The 19,622-nt window shown below is 38.1% G+C and overlaps 4 protein-coding genes across 5 annotated transcripts in view; 3 read left to right on the plus strand and 1 right to left on the minus strand.

The window, feature by feature from the left end:
- zc3h7bb (zinc finger CCCH-type containing 7Bb) overlaps nt 1-5,960 on the plus strand; it is an 11,725-nt gene extending 5,765 nt beyond the window's left edge. Inside the window, exons 19-22 of the mRNA XM_008314830.3 lie at nt 3-56; nt 723-831; nt 947-1,080; nt 1,429-5,960. Of these exons, the coding sequence (XP_008313052.1) occupies nt 3-56; nt 723-831; nt 947-1,080; nt 1,429-1,464 (333 nt within the window). The 3' untranslated portion in view covers nt 1,465-5,960. The remainder of the gene's footprint in view (nt 1-2; nt 57-722; nt 832-946; nt 1,081-1,428) is intronic.
- Nucleotides 5,961-6,757: 797 nt separating this feature from the next.
- Nucleotides 6,758-13,007, plus strand: tefa (TEF transcription factor, PAR bZIP family member a). Of its 2 annotated transcripts, none has more exons than XM_008314832.3 (4): nt 6,758-6,993; nt 9,806-10,132; nt 10,389-10,609; nt 11,246-13,007. In XM_008314832.3, the coding sequence occupies exons 1-4, from the start codon at nt 6,918-6,920 to the stop codon at nt 11,459-11,461; spliced, it is 840 nt and encodes a 279-aa protein (XP_008313054.1). In that variant the 5' UTR covers nt 6,758-6,917; the 3' UTR covers nt 11,462-13,007. The 2 variants fall into 2 exon arrangements, with proteins under 2 accessions (XP_008313054.1, XP_008313053.1); XM_008314831.3 differs by lacking the exon at nt 6,758-6,993 and adding an exon at nt 7,572-9,119.
- A 1,314-nt stretch (nt 13,008-14,321) lies between these two features.
- Nucleotides 14,322-15,453, minus strand: phf5a (PHD finger protein 5A). Its single transcript, XM_008314833.3, has 4 exons — nt 15,300-15,453; nt 14,959-14,982; nt 14,610-14,776; nt 14,322-14,517 (listed from the first exon to the last, which is right to left on the minus strand). The coding sequence occupies exons 1-4, from the start codon at nt 15,349-15,351 to the stop codon at nt 14,428-14,430; spliced, it is 333 nt and encodes a 110-aa protein (XP_008313055.1). The 5' UTR covers nt 15,352-15,453; the 3' UTR covers nt 14,322-14,427.
- Nucleotides 15,454-15,786: 333 nt separating this feature from the next.
- Nucleotides 15,787-19,622, plus strand: part of aco2 (aconitase 2, mitochondrial) — an 8,226-nt gene continuing 4,390 nt past the window's right edge. The window contains exons 1-7 of the mRNA XM_025057947.1: nt 15,787-15,907; nt 17,136-17,278; nt 17,697-17,955; nt 18,049-18,141; nt 18,236-18,394; nt 19,174-19,324; nt 19,578-19,622. The exon at nt 19,578-19,622 is cut by the window's right edge and continues 62 nt beyond it. Coding sequence (XP_024913715.1) covers nt 15,872-15,907; nt 17,136-17,278; nt 17,697-17,955; nt 18,049-18,141; nt 18,236-18,394; nt 19,174-19,324; nt 19,578-19,622 — 886 coding nt within the window. The 5' untranslated portion in view covers nt 15,787-15,871. The remainder of the gene's footprint in view (nt 15,908-17,135; nt 17,279-17,696; nt 17,956-18,048; nt 18,142-18,235; nt 18,395-19,173; nt 19,325-19,577) is intronic.

Here is a 19,622-nt window from a genome sequence, read left to right on the forward strand (position 1 = left end):
AGTGGGTTGTTGTCCGGCCTCTGCCTTTCTCTCGCACATATCCACAGCAATATGATGTAAGCCCTCCCTTTGTTTCTCTTGTTTCCTCAGCCCCTAGTTCAATGATTATGCACTCTTAACTGTGTTTTCCTCCTCCCCTCCTCACATGCTGAGTGCAGCTGACTCTGCTTTCACCTCCAGGGAGCAGGTGTTATTGTAAACCTTACCCCTCACAGCTCACCTCATGTTTACTTCCATTAGGAGAAATATCTCCCTTTAATCAAGAGTCAACATTCCAAAATAAAACTGTTTTATTGTCATATGCAAAAATGCAGAAAAAAAGTAAGACCATTTAAAGGCAGTGTGCCAAAGAAAAACTACAATGTACTACAATAAAGTGCCGAAAGTAACTATACAATAATATTAATAGAAATAAAAAATAACATTAAATCTCAGTGACAGAGTAAAATGAAAACCAAATACAAATGAAATATAAACAGTGCACTTAAAAAAGTCTGCAAATAAAAATTGACTGTGCCAGAATGGAGATATTGTGACACAACATGAACAAATTGTGTGTAAACAGTGAAGTATATGGAACATTAGATTGTCCATAATTGAACTTAATACTAGACTGACGCAGTAAGAAAGAGCGAGTTAACAGGAAAATGTATTCCTGCCTGTTTGTAAACCTTTGGTTTAACTTTCTAACGCCCCCTCCCTGTTTACTGTGTTTTCTGCAGATGTGTGTACACGTAATGAAGCAGAAGAAGTGCCACTATATTGGGAACTGCTCGTTTGCTCACAGCTTGGAAGAAAGGGACGTGTGGACATATATGAAGAACAACAGCTGTACGTGGACGGTTCTCAGAAGGAGAACGAAGCAGTTCATTTCTGTCTGCTGTCGTGTTTTTTTTTGGTTTTTTTAAAGTCACTATCAAAGTCTGTAATTTCTCGTTCTCTGCAGTGAGAGACATGCAACAGATGTACGAACTGTGGCTGCAGCTCACCAATCAGAGTCGACGGACAGAGAGCTCTGCGGTGACCCCGCCCCCTGATGACAAGCAGGTCAACATAACAGCCGATTACACAGATGGCATGGTGAGTGGGAGAGAACCAGGACTCTTACTAAACAAAACCTCAAGTCTTATGTGTGAAGGGCAAAGAGCAGCAGAGTAAAAAATAAAATCCTTGTGAATGTTACTCTATGCATTAGGTTGTCTATAAATGTTGCTAATGATAATATGTAAAACTTGAACAACAGTTAATATTGCAGTGTAGCATAGGAAGAACATCCACTACTAACACATACTGTACCTGTGTGTTGTCTCTGTAGATATGAAAATAAAACAGTGTGTTGGAATATGTTCATATTTTTAGGTCTTTGTTGTAGCCCCTACAACACCACACAGCATTAATCTAACAAAGTGTTGGTGTGTGTTGTTGCAGGGTGGACGGCGGTTGTCAGATGGAGACGATCTGTGAGTGTTGCCATGGTAATCAGAGGCAGCTGAATTCTGCGTACCTTCTACACCAGCTACACTTGACAGTCAGTCACTTCCCCAGTGTGGCCTGCTCCAGCAAACAAACACGCAGCAGAACGGTTATTCCTTACACACACACACACAGGTTATACACACACACACACACACACACACACACAGGTTATACACAACATACAGGCACCAATAATTCTGAGTAGGAAGTTTTGAGTTATAGCACGTCGAAGCTACGCACACATTTTACTGCAGCTCCAGACAATGAGTTCTTCTGACTGAAGTCATCAACTTGAAAGTCGTTAGAACTTGACACTTCCCTGTTCACCAGAAACTTCTTTCTATTTGTGTTTGCTCAGCACAGACACTGTCCTAGAACAAGCGCGCTGGTCGCAGCTCTTGAATTTGCGCTCAGTGATCCTAGAAAACACAATTGAAGCTCAGCATCCTTTTACACAGGTTGCAGTTATAACTTTGGTGTACCAAAGAAAACTGAGCTCACAGTGCTGCAGAGAAATTATACATTTTTTCAGTTAAATGAAGTTGTTCCTGGTGGAAAAGACTTCACAAAGCTGCAAAAGAACCAAATCATCTTTTTCTGTTTTTATTAATGGAAATGAAGCAAGAGGGTTCTAAATGTCTTTCCTGGAGACGAATGTACTTTAAACATCATTCAGTCGACACCAGGGGAGCTGTCCTGCCTTGTACTGTCTGCCATATTGGCAGAACTCTGTGAATGTAACGCCTGCATTGGCTTTTAAAAAAAAAAACAAGGAAGTTGGTTATTCAGAATGTTGGTGTGTTGTTGGATGGATGCAGGAAGAATACAGACAGTACAATTGTTTGATATTGACAGTTGAAGTCCCACCAATTGCTGTGTGGCTGTAAGCTTAGCAAACACAGCTGAGGCTGGTGTTAAGGTCATGGAGAAACAAACCAACAAAGTCCTGCTCAGCCTTTTTTTTCCTAGAAATAGATCATTTCAGAAAATCATGACCTCACTTCAACTAAAGCTCTGGTTTTGGTGAAAAAAAAGATGGTAATTGTAACATAGGTTTGTACCCTACGACTTAAGATACCCCTGAGATAAAAAAAAAAAAGAGGTATTGGGTTCATCTCCCAGAGGAACCACATGCTTGGCGTCCCCAAGGGGCACCCTGTTGCAGCACATCTGCTGTTAAGACAAGAATGTCCCCAGTGTGAAATCAATAAAGTCCTCATTATTATTATTATTATTATTATTATTGTGTAGGAGAAAAAAGAAATGGAGTTGTGCTTTTATTTTGCGCCCCCCCCCCCCCCCTTCTGGTCATTACCACCAAGCTGAGGAATAACCACTCAGTAACTGGTTGAAATGCAAACCTGGTTTAAAGTGATGTCGGACTTTTAAAAAAAAACAAAAACATTTGAGGCAGAAACAGTTGCTCATTTGTTTTTACTTTGACTACTATACTAGCTAAACTTAAAGCCAGATTGCTCCTTTATGTAAAGCCCTGAGCCCGTTAGCCTAAGATGAGGGATATGAGTCACATCCCATACTGTGCCTAAAGACACCACATGTCACACATAGACACACAAACACACACCAAGGCAGAATTAAAGGAAACCTCACATTCTAGCCTTTAATGTGGACAGAGACAAGGCGGAGGTATGTCTGTATTCTGATACATTATACACACATTATGCATATTTACAAATAATGGTATACTAATAATGATAATTGATAACTTAGCAGTTAAGCTTAATAAATATATAACCTGAAAAACCTGTATTGATTACATAGAACTTCTTGTTATCGAGGTATTGCTATATGACATGTATCGCTGAACTAGACGATTATAGTGATGTTTTGTTTTTTTCAAAGATTTTTTTTTTTTCAAACTTCCTTCTCTGTAGGTTGTTCTAGACAGGGTTTCATTGTAGAGCTTAATTGGTGAATTTGAGTTAATTGTTAAAAGATTGGTTCCCAAAGGTTTTCTGTAGACCCCCCCCCCGCCCCCCCATTCTGTGGACAGGACGATTGTTGAGGTTGTTTTCAAACTTCACTGAACTTTTAATTTAAGCTGTTATTCCTAGATAACTGCAATTTTTGTTGGGGAAAAAGTGCAATTTTACCCACAGGGACCAACCAAGTGTGAAAAACCATGCGTATGGTAGGAGTGTTTCGTTTAAAACAATTAAGTTACACATACATTATGATTTGGCTTTTTGATAAATCAATACTCTTTTTTTTAGATTATTTTAATCTATAAATTGGCAACTTTCTGTTTTATTTTTATTAAGTCTTATCGGCTCCTTCGTAGGCAGTTGTAATGTAATATTAGAAAATATACTTTGGCATAACTACAAACAAAAGGAGCTTACAGCCCAGCTTCAATTTATCTAGTTATACCTCAAGTTTCCATCTATGGAAGAATTTTATTCTTAGCCTAGAATGTTCCTTGTTTAATTAATGTTTGGCTGATAGGTAAATGTGTGTTGTTTTTTTAAATTATTTTTAATGGGTGTAATTGCTGTGCTACACGGAGTCAAGTCAAACCTTGAATCCATGTGGCACAGCAAGGAACTGCACTGAAGTCCAGACGACTTATTTACACACCATTCCCTTGTGGTGTAGGTGATGTCACATATTCTTACCTTGGTGTTACTGTCCCAGACCACAGATCCCAGATCAGTTTTTCCAGTCTCAGCTGTCACATTCTCCAGTCCTTGAGGCCTTGTCTGGAACAACCCAGCTATTAGCTTCTTTGAGGGATTGTATTATTACTACTAGTATTATGATGAATACGATGACTATAATGATTGCTATCTATTGACTATTTCTATTTCTCTTCTATATGCTATTGATATATGTATGTTAATTGCTATGTATAACTCTCTCTCTTATATATGTATCCATGTATGAATATAATAACTCACAGTAAATATGCGTCTGTGTGTGCTGCAGAGGGCGACAGTGAGCAGAACCTATGTTAGCTCCTGGTGGTTAGTATGAGAATATTGACTATTAGAATTCAGATGTTTACATACTGTGTGTCATCCTTGTCCCAGCTCTGTTCCTAGACTTTTGGAGGTTTAAAAAAGAAAAAGATAAGTGACGATTAAGTATGTAATGTTTGTCTTTCTCATTGTTGAGCTACGAACAGAGCTCTCTGCTCACTCTCTCCTCACTCTGCTTTTTTTTCTTTGTTTCCTCTGTCAGAAGACAGATGTGGAAACGAGCAAACACAGAGGCCTATATACTCCCTTATAGCGCCTTAATCAATTATACTACATCTATAAGATGATACAAACCCTACTATTGTATAATCCTGCTTACTATATACAGTATATATGATACCTAATACTTATTATAAAACTTAGACACCCTCGTAAGGTAAATTAGATAAGAGATGGCAGAGCTGTTATTTTCTTTTCTGTGGCCGTGGAAGAGTTTGAACCCGTGACATGTCCCCATCTTAAATTTCTTTAATTCAGGATGTTTTTTTTTTTAAAAAGGAAAGAATGTAATATTAAGAGAGCACCACATATTTCAGTGTTCTTTACCAGGACAACTCAATTTTCCATCCTTGTTCTCTAAACTCCTGCCTTTGAAGACCTGCAGATGTGAGACATTAAAAGCTTCAGAACATTGTTGGTGGAAGCTCCTCTTCCATTTGTGCAGACGGAAAGAGCAGCGATGATGATGTAATTGGAGATAAAAGTGAACGTCTGTGCTTCATGTACTGTGTGCCTGTGTGTTGAAGGACAAAGCAAATCATGACACAAATTATATATATATTTTTCTCTTTTTGTAACATTTACAAAAAAACTAAATTATGTATGGATTTTTTGTTTGAAATCATTTTGTTTTGGTTTGCACAGTCAGACTGTGTAACGTATAATTAGATTGTGTATCATAATCAGTCACACAATCCAAAGCCTGGAGGAGACAGTTTTTACAGTACAACAAACTTGGATCATTGCCACATATTTAATTTTTTCTACATTGTTTGGCATGTGACTGATCTTCATACACAAAGTGATTTAAGATCCAAAAACTTTGAATTAAACATTCTTTAGAGATGTAATTTTCTTCCAAAATTTCATGTGACGAAATCAGTAAAAACCCGACTGTAGTCATCAAATGTTTCTGTTGCCCCTGTCCCAGCCTCCAGGCTCTTTTTATATAATTTGTGTCATTTGATTTGTAGCAACAATAACCACACACACACAGAAAATCTTTATGAAACTGTTTTCAGTTGGTTTGAAAATTATTAGAATTATTTTCAACAACACCAGATGAAGAAACCAGGGTTGTAAGAAGTGGAAAAAACAAGGCCTTTCTTTTGTACTGTATTTTCACACATTTTGTTGTCTTATTCTATTTGTTTTCTCCTGTTGACTTTGTTTTCTCTTTTCTCCTCCCTGGTTGGAAGTTAGTGATCACACAAGTGGACCAAATCTCTTGAAAGCATTTATTAAAAAGATTGTTTTAAAAAGAAAGTTGTTTGGTTTGTTTTTTTCTTATCCAACAGTCACCTTACTGGTAAAGGTTCCTTTTGCTTCAAGAGAAATGGAAATGCTGAAGTGAAATAGCTAAGGATAAGGACCGACATAATACAAGTGAAAATTGCTATATAAGTCATATAAATAACTATTTTTAAAAGTAGAGTTTACTGGCAAACGAATGACTAAGTTAATGCAGTTGTAGATAAAATTGAAAAACGTTAGTTACTACTTAAAAATTAGTTTAAGTATAGCTCAAAGACAGAAAATGTACTAAATGTACTAATGTCACCAATAAAAAAGGAGCAAAATAGCCTGTAATTTGGTTAAAAATGATTAAAATGTTTAGCCATAGGTCCTTAACATTTTTATAGATTAATTAAGCGCTAGTGTACTTTAAATAAAGCAAAGATTGTATATGTATAGGAAATTACATGGCTAAATGTGATATGGGAAAGGGCAAATTTTGATAAATTGCTACTATTAATGATATAATCTTAGTCAACCCTTTTGTATGTATTTAATGTTGACATCATAAACAGCTCTTTTAAAGAGTTTTATTTGAACAGCACACATGTCCTTCTCGACCTGTTTCCCCTACAAACAGGTAACACTGTTATTGTTGCCTGTTTTGGCAACAATAACTGTTACACGTTTATTCAACCTTAAATACCTGGCTGTGAAAGACACTCGCGGTAGCCAATAAGCGCCAATATGTGTAGAACGCTGATTGGCTCTAGGTGTTTAGGGAGGCGGATTTTAGTAGCGAGGTCGGGGGGGGGGCGCAGTGACCTGTGCAGAAGTCTTGTTAAACCCGGGAGGGTTTGGACTTTCTTGAGGGAGCAGCGTTCCACTTTCCTCCAGGAGTGTTTTCATTCTGACACTTCCAACTGTCAGCCAGCGTGATATATTTTCACTTTCACTTTTTAAAATATTTTAGGGGTTAAAAGGACAATGAATTCAGAAGTCCCGGAAATATTTAAAGCTCTCCTGGAGCATCCATTTACTCTGCCAAGTTTTAACAATGGTGGTAAGTACGTGACTGACTGTCACATGTTGTTTTTGTTCTTCAATGTTTGTGCAAAAGCCTCAGAAAATGAAAATGGAAAGTTCTGGATGTTTTAGGCAAACTGCGTGTGTGTTGCATAAGAGCTGTGAGTCTGCAGGCAGCTGATCTGATCCTGTTAGATAAACTGGACTTTGAGTTGTTTGAGTTATTTTCTTCCTGCTGGGATCCAAAGGTTTTTAATCAAATGGTGTGAGAATGAAGTACTGTTTTTCCACAGTAACAGTTACTGTGGAAAAACGCGTGTACACTCTCTCATTTATAAGTTGTTTTAATTTGTTTTGTTTTTTTCTACACATTTTTGTTTTTCTCTAGGTACTTTTCATATACGTTGAAAGTTTTATATATATATATATGTATATATATGTATATATATATATAGATTTAAAAAGAGTGTGTATCACTTCTCTAGGTACTTTTCATATACGTTGAAAGTTTTATATATATATATATATGTATATATATATGTATATATATATATAGTTTTAAAAAGTGTGTCTAACTATTAGCTCTACAGGGCAAATAGCTAAGTATTGTATGTTTTGGTTATTTTTGCATTTCTTAAATTAACTAGACATTATTATATGAAGGTTTTGTAAACTTGTTTTTAAGTTTTCTTAGGTTTTGGAATTCTTGCTAACGGCTTCCTTAACTTAAGTATCTATTTACCAAAAATACCAAACCTACCCTTCTTCTAGGCAAAGAAATTATATTTTACCATATCAAATGTAGCATCGGTTTAAAACTGTGGCTCAGTACAATCAGAGTACGAGGTGTCCTTGTATCTACATTTAATTGACGCCACTAAATCCGCTTTGAACATCTTTGTTTTGTGGTGAATAACATAATGACTCTCTTCGGTCTGTGTACAGCACCATCCGTATAATTAGATTGCGGTGAAATAATGTCATTACACAAAGACATTGTGCTGCTGCTGTCACTGTTGATGACCTCATACAACAGGAATATCTTGTCATCTCTTTGTTGACTGTTTCGTTAGAGACGCCTTTAAAGACCCAACGTATATTTAAACGATACTTTTCACTTAACACTACAAGGTGATCAGAGTTATTTATTTATTTATTATGATTAAAACGATCTTCACAATTTTACCGTTTTTCTTTAGCTGTTTTGGCATTTTCTGTAAATTAGGTTTGAATTAGATGTAATATATTGTTTTATTTATTTTTCCCCGATCACTTCCGCCACCTACTAAGGCCCGCCCTCCTGCGCTTGAGAGCGCAATGCAGTGGGCGGGACCTGATGATACGTAACATACATGTACACGTGTAAAAACACGTGAAGACCGCTTGTTGCTGCAGCTGCGGGGACGGAATGTACATTTTCGTGTTTATGCTATACACTGAGGCTAATGACAGCTCGGGAATATTGTTTTGACATTTCAAGCAGTAAACGCAGATTATTTTAACTCAAAACGAGGTTTTCAATGATTAAAGACATGATGAGACAACGTCGCTGTTGCTGTTTAATCGTAAGGACCTAGTATCATCGATCATGCAATTTTGGTACTCTGTTGACTAGAGGAGCTTGATGATAACATTTTACGATACAAATAATAATAATTTTATGCTTTTGTTTTGTGTCTTTCCTGTTTTCCCCTTCTCTCTGGAACTGGGTAAACAAACGCGAGCTAACGTTGTTGCAATGTAACCTTCACCATTGGTCGCCTCTTGGAAGTTACGCCCCCCTCCATTCTATTCATTAATATTCATTAGAGCTGTCGTAATTAGCCAATCGCGTGAAGGCGGAGGTGACATACTTTGCTTGAGCCCCCTGTCTGTGACCGCTTTTGTAATTTCCCCAAAGAATTTGGTCAAAGTAGCAAATTGGCTCCACGTTTGAGGTGACTTGTCTGCGTGGATTGTTCTCGAAGGTGGTTGTGACGGTGGCCAAACCAGCGTAGAATATTTTAAACGGGAAATTTCGGTAAACGTCGAAAACCAAGGTAAAAATGTCGGGGGAGCCGGTTGTTTTCAAGCTGGAATCGACCTCCGCAGCCCCGAGCTCTTTCCCGGTGGTTCTGAAAAAAATAATGGAAATGCCTCCGCCAAATATTCTGGACGATGACGGTAAGATAAGAATTGTAGTTAAAAAGAAACGTCCCATTATATCGTAGTAGTTAAATAGTTGGTTTAAATTAAATTGTACAGAAACCCCATTTGTATTAATGTATAGATTGAATTAAAGATCATTTGTAAATTTCTGAACCAATGTTTGGCCGACCACCGACTTATAAAGACCGTTTTTGTTTGTTTTGATAGTTTTAATGCAATTAATTTCCTAGTAAATTCAAATTAAGTTTTAAGTCTGTGAGGACAGCTGTGATCTGTTATATAAGAGTATTACTTATTTAATTTGCGTTTGTGTTTTAATTTTTTGAATTGATTTAATACAATTTAGCATTTTCTTCAAGTTTATATAACATTGTCAATACTTTGAGCTCATTAATTGAAATTTTTTTGAGAAGATCTCCAAAGCCACCAGAAATGTTTACACAGGATTCCATGCTATTGTAACTGCCATATATGTGTTGAACTATTGAATTATAACATCTACAAGATGGCAGAACAATTGAAGTTTATCACTATATTTGGGTTTAAGAACTAAGGGAGACGTAAGCACTCCTTTGTATAAAGCCTTGATGATCTTTAGAAAAGAGAAGAAAACTTAATTCAGTGTTTATTTTATTAGGAAGCAGAAGTTTCAGTCACATTGTTTGTGTGTAAGCAGTTCTCGTATAACGCCTGTGTTTCAGACACGGAGAAGGAAAAGCTGGGTCTTGGAGATAATGCTCAGCTGTTGGGGGGAGTTAATGGTATGGGTCCATCAGCCGCCTTGACTCCAGCCATCTGGGACAAGACCATTCCTTACGATGGCGAGACCTTCCACTTGGAATACATGGACCTGGAGGAGTTCCTTATAGAAAATGGCATCCCGGCTGGGTCTGACGAGTTGTCCACCAAAGTCACCAAGCCAGTGAGTGCATCCCCGGTTGGTCTACTGTCTATCCAGGAGTTGGACGGGTGTGAGACAGAGGTGATCATCAAGAAAGAATTGGAGATCATCTGTGAAGTGACTACAGGTGAGTGGCACCAGGGTAATTTACATTTTGAAAAAACAGTTCTTTAGGTTAGGATTAAAAAGACGCAGCATAGTGGTGTAAATGTGGCCTACTTCAAGTCGTAAGACCTTCAGAAGTTAGCTGTATGCTGCTATTGTTCAAAGCCTAGTTATTGACCACACAAAGTAAAGGAACAGTCTCCTCCTCCTCTCTTCTCCTCCTCTCCTTTGCTGTCTGAATGTTTCTCTGCTCATGTGCCTTTGTTCTGTCTGCTCAGACGTGAATACAGACTCAAACCCGGCGACTCCTGAGCCCGTTGACCCTGAAGAGATTAAGGTCAGTGTCAGCTACGAGCCAGACCCCACAGACCTGGTCCTGTCGAGCGTGCCAGGGGGCGAGCTGTTTGACCCACGCAAACACAAGTTCACAGAAGATGAGCTGAAGCCGCAGCCAATGATCAAAAAGGCCAAAAAAGTGTTTGTGCCTGAAGAGCAGAAGGTGAGACCAAAACACAGACCTTCAGGTTAGTCCTACAGTTAAAGAAAACAAGCTCACATTGGCCTGTGTGGACGCTTATGTCTGTACACATAAAAAGGTTCACTGTATTTTATGGACTACAAGTTGCACTGTTACTAGTTTGGTTGGTCCTGCCACTTATTTTCCACAGTGATTCATAAATCCAAACTATAAAAGCTAGGTAACGATTCACGACACATATTGATAGATACGACTAATACTCCAGACCATATACAGTCTGGAAAATACACTAACATTGCAGTTTCCTACTTCAGTATTTGATGTTCGGCTCAGGTAGCTCCTCCAGCTCTGGATTAGTTGACATCATCATTAAACCTGTGAAATTATCTTTAACTGCATAACTACTTTTAAGGGCACACAACCAGAGACTTAATTAGTTTGGTCAGCTCACTGTGACTCATGTTGTCCTCAACTTCAGACAGGTCTGCCTCCTCAGTCCAACAGATACGACTGCTCTGTTTACACACACAACAAACTCAGTGGAGGTCAAATTACAGCCAGTTAGCTGCAGCTGCTAAGGAGAGGGAACGGGTAAAATCTGGTGCTCGTTCTACCGTCGTGGTTAACCTGATCTGTTTGTCTTGTCTGCCTCTCCAGGATGAGAAGTACTGGCAGAGGAGGAAAAAGAACAATGTGGCTGCAAAACGCTCCCGTGACGCACGCAGGCTAAAGGAAAACCAGATCACTGTCCGAGCAGCTTTCCTGGAGCGGGAGAACGTGGCACTGCGGGTGGAAGTGGCCGAGCTGCGAAAGGAGTGCAGCCGCTTCAAGAACGTTGTCGGCCATTATGAAGCCAAATTTGGATCACTATAAGGACAAAAAATCACAACAAACCAAACATACAAACAAATGTGTTTATATGCAGTTGTATAGTAAACAGCATTAGTCACTTTGTTTTTTGGAAGTCAGGTTAGAGACATTGTTAGGTTCTGGTTGTTAAGCATGTCAGCAGATGTTGGAAAGATGTCATGTTTCTGTCTGGACAGTTGTAGTAGAAGAGAGAGGAAGTGACCACACTAGGGCTTTAACTAAAAACGTTGGTGTCATCTGACTGTCATTGACCTTTTCTAGCAGCCCGACACAGAAACCTCTTTTCCGACCAGCTGACTGAGAGGAAACTCGGTTATTAGGACATAATCGTGGCGAGACGTGTGTCTTGGTCAGACGGGGAATTAGACACCGGTTTGAATGCATTCGCTGCAAATATATAATGGCATTATCCCAAAATGTAATGATTAGAGAGGAGGCGATGGAGAGTCCAGAGTGACTTCTGTATATGTATGGTTCCAGACAAATGTGAGAATAACAAAAATGACTTGCTGCATGTCATGCTCTTCATTTGTACTGCTAGTGGTGATATGATGCATATTTGGAGGTATTGTTGTTAATGAGGAAGTGAACTGACAACTAGAACAGATCCTGTCTGAGCTGTAGTACCAGGTTTTAGTCCCAGTTAAGAAATAACCTAAGCCGTACACTGTCACGATAGACAGTAGAACATTAGCAGGTTCTTCCACACATTGCTCCTCAGGGTTCTTGAAATTGGGGTTGTCTTCGTCAGAAAACCAAGGTTCATGTATTACCCTTACACACCTTAACACACATTCAGAATATAGAAACACTCTTAGCAAGTAAACAATCATCTATGTACTTCCTGAACACCTTCTAGCTTCTGAACCGACCTTTGTTTGCTGTGATTTAGTTGATCATGTTTCATTTTTTTATCCACCTCATCTGAATTCAACAACTTTCTTAAGACTTGGTGTAACATCTTTTAGTTCCACACTTTCTTTGTTTTTTTATTATCATGTAGTGTTTCAACACAGCAGTCATTTGGTACATTATACTACACCACACTGTGTGCCGACCTTCTCTTCCTCCCCCACCTCCCCACCTGTCACTCTTCTCTTCTTTTTCAAGTGCTGTGCCGACAGACATGTATCAACACCTGATTTATTTTTTTTCCAACAAATCATGAAATCAAAAACCTTTTCTGGGGGATTGGTTTGTGAGAAAAATGTAGAATCAATGAGATAAAGAAGATCAAGAGGAGGAAACACCAAAATGCGTCATATAATCAGATTGTTTTTTTCCCATTGTTTGAGTTAGGGGTGTGAGTGTGTGTGAGGAAATATAAAATGACCATGTGTCTTTCTTGTAAGTGAACTCCCTGCCTGTTCTGTCTGATTTGACCAGAGGAGATCATCTGTGATGTTTATATTTTAATCAATGCAGTTTTGTTTGAGGTATTTGTTTTTCATGTTATTGTAGGAGTTCATCAGTGGGGTCTGTATTTTCTTCACCTGATCCTTTTGGATTTAGCTCATTTGTTTATAAAAATCCATTTATGTCCGATGGCTTCATGTCATTTCCGTTGTCCGTTCCGTTGTTCCGTTTAACTGCTGACACAAAACACAAAGTTTCTTTTCTCTTAAATTGTCTGGACTGACACTTACCAGGAACATAAGCTCGGTCTGGTGGTACTGCTACTTCTCTTCATGTTTCTTATTTTTCCTTTGAAACCAGCAGAACAAAGCTGTATAGTGACACACATCCTCTTTGATGTAGTGTCTTCCTGTCTGCGTCACCTAGTGGTTTTTATAAAGAGGTCTGCTCTCCACTCTGCCCAGCATCACATTAGTGACATCTATGAACTGTACATAAATGTGGCCTCAGAGTTTACCTTCTACAACTCACCTCTTATTATGAAAGTGGGAATAGTGAAGGAAACAGACATGGAGACATTGTTGAAGGAGTCAGCCTAAAAGCTAGTAAATAGAGCAAACTAAATGACAATTTAGTAACTTCAAATCAAAATCATCAAAAGATGACCATAAAGTTCAATAAACTCCATTAAAAACCATTACAGAAGCAATAGTTTTATTCAAATTCTGTTCTGCCCAGGGTGCTTCTCTGTACTGTTTTAAAATCCCACATTTTAGAAGGCGGACAAAGAAACTCAGAAGTTCTTTTTCTACAGCACTTTCCTTCACTCAGTAAAACATTTCCTGAGTATTCATCCAAACAGTAGAACTTGTTCAAAACCCATGAAATCTCTGCACATTTCTTAAACTTTTTTCTCAGATTCAAATGATATTTTAACTACCAGTGTTTTACCAGAAATCCTCTGTAAACACAAACACAAGCCATTTCATGTAACAAAGTCTATTAGTTTACAGGTGGCATTGTTCAACACAACACACCTGTGTCTTCAGAACATTTAATTATGAAATTCTGACTGCAATGGAACTTATTTTCTGTTAAGATGTGCTTCCAAGATAGTGTTGTGATGTCCTAAGTCAATTCCTATACTACACTGGATAAGAATGAGAATTAACAAAATACTGTAGCAAACCTTTTTAAATAAATAATTGCACGTAATTTCTAGATGCTTTTGTAATTAGTTTAAGGATTTGACCAATCACCCGCCTCCAGGTTTGTTTCTCTTCTCTTGTTAACTTTGGATTGTTTTTAATCTGACTGGTTTGTATGTCTTTGTAAATGTTTTGACATATATAACAGATGCATATATATGTAAAAACAAAAGGTAAATAAATAAAAACATGGTAAAGTTTGGAGTTCTCTGGAGTCTGTTTCCTCACACTACACCACAACACATTAAGAACCTGTTCATTTCACTCAGCCTTTCACAGTCAAATTGATCAGTCGGAAATAAAAGAAATAAAAAACAATTTTATTGACGAGCAAAAACTTTTGAGGTTTTACAGAAAGTCTGCACATGTGTAAAAACTAAAACCTGAGACTAAGCTGTGATGCCTTCACCTCTTCTTGAAGCCATATTTCTTCCTTTCATAAAACAGATCAGTCTTGGAGCTGCCTAAGTTTACAATCTTTGGACATCCATCTCTCTGGAAATAGAAAAATATACCATAGTTAGGAAAACCAGAACATAGTTTTACTTTGTTGAAATGTTCTCTACTTTCTGTGCAACAGTACTCACGTCTTTCTCCTGTATGGTACACTCTTTACAATAGTAAGCATCAGAAACACCTGGGCCACCACAGATCACACACCGACCCTGGTAGGAACCGTAATTACACTCGTCACAGATGCGCACCAGAGTGCACGGTCTCACATAGGAATCACAGATGACGCACTTTCCATCACCTGAGGAGGGGAATAATGTAAATTGTTTTCAAAGACACTGGACGAAGATGCAGTGAAAACTTTTTGCTATGGTAAACTGATAGGGGATAGAGTGAATATATTGAATGAACAACGTCACAATGTTAATGTGTATATATTTTAAGTTAATACACAAGCAATTCAGATATATTATGTTTACTTACATTTCTCGCATAGTCTCCCAATAGCTGCGAAAGAAAAACAAAGTAAACAGTATCAGTCTTTGCAACAGATATTTACGTCGCTGTTTTAGAGTGATTAAATCACTTTCAGATATTGTAGACGGCGACTAAACACACACAATAGAAAAAAAAAATACTTTTGACACAACTTATACGTGTCTTATGGGCATGTGTTGGAGCTAGCCACGCGGCTAAAACGAATGAATGGCATCCATATTGGAAGCTATCGTTACACTAACGTCATCTAAACAACAAAGGACCTTCTACCGATTTACGCTGAAATAACAGTTATGTGCAGAAAGAAACAATAATTTTAAACGTACCAACACCAGCCTGTTTTCTGCAAAAGATTAAATCTGGATGATGTTTAGCCATTGTTAGCGTAACGTCAAGAAAGCGCTGCCGATTACGTTGAACTTTTAACTTTGACCTAAACTCTCTCTTCGAAGAATTGAATTACCGCCACCTAGCGGCTACAGACACACGGTAGAAAAACCTGAACTAGAGATCTTGAAAATATTTAAAAGCTTTCAGATTTTAGTAACACAATTATTAAATTGTTGCTTTTTTTGCAGAATATGATTGTTAAAAAGTCACAGTGATAGTTTTATTTGGTCAAAAGTTGTACAAGGCTATAATGAAAATCACGGTTGTCCTGTAAGGTATGCAAGATAATACACTTTATAACAAAAACAATAGTTAATCTGACCATATAGTACAGTAGCTGAATAAAATATATTAAATAAACGTCAATTTAGTTTTAGTTATACATGCGTTATAGTAATATGTATGTATTTTCTGTCAAGTTTAATATTGCTCTTTAAGGACCTGCGAAGCTGCACTTTATAATGCTGTGACGTCACAGCCGCCCAGCACATCTTTGTCAGTGAACAAAATGGCAACCTACTGTCTGACTGTCGCAAGGCTTCAGGTAAGAGATGAAAAAGGTCATTTTATGAAATAATAACTGTTTACATATGCATGTCACTTAGCCTTTCAGCTCAAAGTAATAACAAAGTGATATTATGTTTTGACTGGAGACTTTATACAATACTACCGCTAATACAAAGCCCGTGAAGGATTCGCCGGCTGAGGTCATCGTGTCTCGGGCTGCATGATGCGCATCTAGCGGACAAACTGTTGTCTGGCGCTGTTTCTTAAGATGACCTAATAATATTCTCGTCAACAGATAATTAATTTTAAAATCAAATAGCTTGATAAATAATAGGGCTTGCGTGTTCTAGCTGTTGAGTCAGGGCAGGGTTAATCAAGGTTAGCCACAAGGTTAGAGCAGCTTTGAGGCTGTTGGCTGCAATAAACCGACATTTAACTTGCAATAACAAGTCACCAAACCAGAGTTGAAAGGTTTTGCGTCGGATTAGTAGAAAGGAAATCAAATATAAATGTGTGTCACGTCCATTAGGCCCAAAAGGACATAGTAGTTGACTAAATGTTTATCGGCATATATGATTGTACTAGAGCGAAAGAAAGAAATACCACATTACTAACATTACTAAACATTACTAAATAATCCTAATATAGACATATAAGGAGCACCAGGATATACAAGCTATGGAACCCCATCCACAATCACTGAGTACTTGGAGTATGATGCTCCAGGGTGTGTGAAGGAGTCACTAAAAAGACAGAAGGATATCAGAAGAAAAAAAAACTTCATGAAGTTGGTACCAGGATTACGTCTTTGTTCTCTTTCTATTCTTCAACATGACCTTAAGATTGTGACAGATTTTCACAGATTCCAGGTGTAAATGCCATAGTTTATATCTGTGTAGTGGTCTGTTTTTGTAAAGTCTTCAGATTGTTGTCTGTAGGCTTCAGCTGCTGAATCATAAAAACTTTTACATCGGGAACATTTTCAAAAACAAAACTTCTTTAGCAGCTCAGTCATTTCCATTGTTTGTTTTTTTGAAAAACAGAAAAGGAATACAAGAGAGAGGAAACTTGAGCCCCTCTTTCCACAAGAATTAGTGTTTGGCCTTATCAGTGGGGGGTTACTAGCACTTTTTCTCTGACATCTGACACCAGAGGGAAGATTGTTTATTCATTGTTTTGCTTTGCCAACCTTCTGTATTTTTTTGTCAGTGTGATTTACACATACACCACCATGTTGTTATATTTGTGGTACCCTTTTTTCTCAGCTGGCCCTGGGCCATGGAGCACGACGCTTGCATGTAGCAGCAGCGTACAGGGCCAAGGCCAATGTGTCCATGAGCAAGTTTGAACCCACGTCCTACGTCAACTACGACCAGCTCCGCTCCAACGTTGACATTGTGAAAAAAAGGTCAGAGTTCTGTTCCTATTTTAGACATATATGTCCATGTTTATGCTCACCTTCATTGTACTATGAGCTTTTGAATCACAGAATTATTTCTGTGGCTGCATGTTTGTTTGTTTTTTAATCAATGTGGCACGTTTGTCCTTTTTTTTTGCTGTATTTTAGACATTAACTAACTACTATTAGTTAGTTACTATTTTTGCTAGCCCTGAGATATTTTAACCCATATACCCTTAATGGTCTTTACTCTGTTGTAAACTGTATGACAGTTGTATAATAAAATACCTTGACAAACAAGCAATTTGAATGACATAGTGTTTTTGTTCTAGTGTTTAGAAAATATTAGCAGGATATTTTTTGTTGCTTTTCTTCACATAACTTCATCTTAAAATCAACAATATTCTCTCTTTTTTTAATATTCCAGACTGAACCGACCACTCACGTTGTCAGAAAAGATCGTGTACGGCCATCTAGATGACGCCCACAACCAGGACATTGATCGCGGTCGCACTTACCTGCGTCTGCATCCAGACCGCGTGGCCATGCAGGACGCAACGGCTCAAATGGCCATGCTGCAGTTCATCAGCAGCGGCCTGCCAAGGGTGGCCGTGCCTTCCACCATCCACTGTGATCACCTGATTGAGGCCCAGATTGGTGGAGTTAAAGATCTGGCCAGGGCAAAGGTCAGGGGGATCACTTAAGATCCGAGAATATGATTCAAATTGCCATAATGTAACTACCGTGAAAATCCTGAGATGTCGTCATTTTCATTCCAGGATGTGAACCATGAGGTCTACAACTTCCTGTCCAGTGCTGGTGCAAAGTATGGAGTGGGCTTCTGGAAACCAGGCTCTGGAATTATCCATCAGGTGTTGTTTTATACATATGCATCTGGAAGAAATTATTCAAATATTTTAAACTTGTAATTTCAATACTAATCAATCACATGTCTCATGCAAACAGATCATTCTAGAAAACTATGCCTACCCAGGAGTGATGCTCATTGGCACAGATTCCCACACACCAAACGGAGGAGGGCTTGGTGCCATTTGCATCGGTGTGGGTGGAGCTGATGCCGTGGATGTCATGGCAGGAATTCCATGGGAGCTCAAGTGTCCCAAGGTATCTGTGGCCTGTTGGTCATCAGAGAAATACAAATACTGAGTAAAGAAAGAATTCTTCAGTAGTAAGAAAAGCAACACTCTTTATTGCCTAGCAATATGCAACCTATAATGCATCACTTGTGAGTGTTGCCACTTCACTTTTTGGTAACATGTCCCACTGAAAGCTGGAAAACAAAATTCATAATTTTTACGTGGGATCAAATGACACAAATAATGATTTTTTTTTTCTGCAAAAACTCTGGTCTGTGTGTTCATTTGAATTAAGTGCAAAGTGTTTCGTTAGATTAATATGTTTTAGTCCATATTTTGTTAGCTCCTGTTGCTGAATAGAAAATGTTCTGTCCAACTGAACACCTCCAGAAAAAACACAAACACAATTACAGTGTTCCCTCTCTATATCACGGTTCTCCTTTAGCTCCCTCAGTACATCGTGGATTTTTTTTAATCCGATCTTGCGAAAGTTTCGCTAAATTGTGGAATATAGTAAAAAATAAACTAAATACTGAAAGATATTATAAATTCATTATACATACAAAAGATTGGCTCTAAAAATGTGGATCCTTGTTTTGAAATTGAGATTAGCACATTTGCGAACGATCACTGGTATAAGCCACAGCATACTATCGGCTAATACAATGCGTACTCGGTGTACTAGTGGCCAATTCAGCATGCTCTTCTGTTTCTGTTTTATTTTTTTCCCCCATTTCGTGGTGGGTCTTGGAACACAACTACCACAGTACGAGAGGGATTACTGTATTGACCTTATTTTCCTCTCAGGTAATTGGAGTGAAGCTGACCGGCAATCTTTCAGGCTGGACATCACCGAAAGACATCATCTTGAAGGTCGCAGGCATCCTGACAGTGAAGGGAGGAACTGGAGCCATCGTAGAATATCATGGACCAGGAGTCGACTCGATTTCCTGCACAGGTGAGGAAAAAAAGCTTTAAAATGTACACATTAATTTCCATGTTATTTAATATAGCTATATATTTTTGGAAATACAATTCTTAGACTCGGATTAGGACCTGAATAATTTTTGCTATAAACCGAATTTTTCATTTCACTTTAGGATTACTAGATAACATTAAATTAAAGCAGGACGTTGACATGAACGCCATAAAAGATTTTCTGTTGTACAGTGTAAAACATGTTTTTAAAATGTAATTTTCTGTCTTTAAAGGAATGGCCACCATTTGCAACATGGGAGCAGAGATTGGCGCCACAA

Source organism: Cynoglossus semilaevis, chromosome 8 (genome assembly GCF_000523025.1).
Source record: "Cynoglossus semilaevis isolate Cse_v1.0 chromosome 8, Cse_v1.0, whole genome shotgun sequence".
In the NCBI taxonomy this organism is placed as follows: Eukaryota; Metazoa; Chordata; class Actinopteri; order Pleuronectiformes; family Cynoglossidae; genus Cynoglossus; species Cynoglossus semilaevis.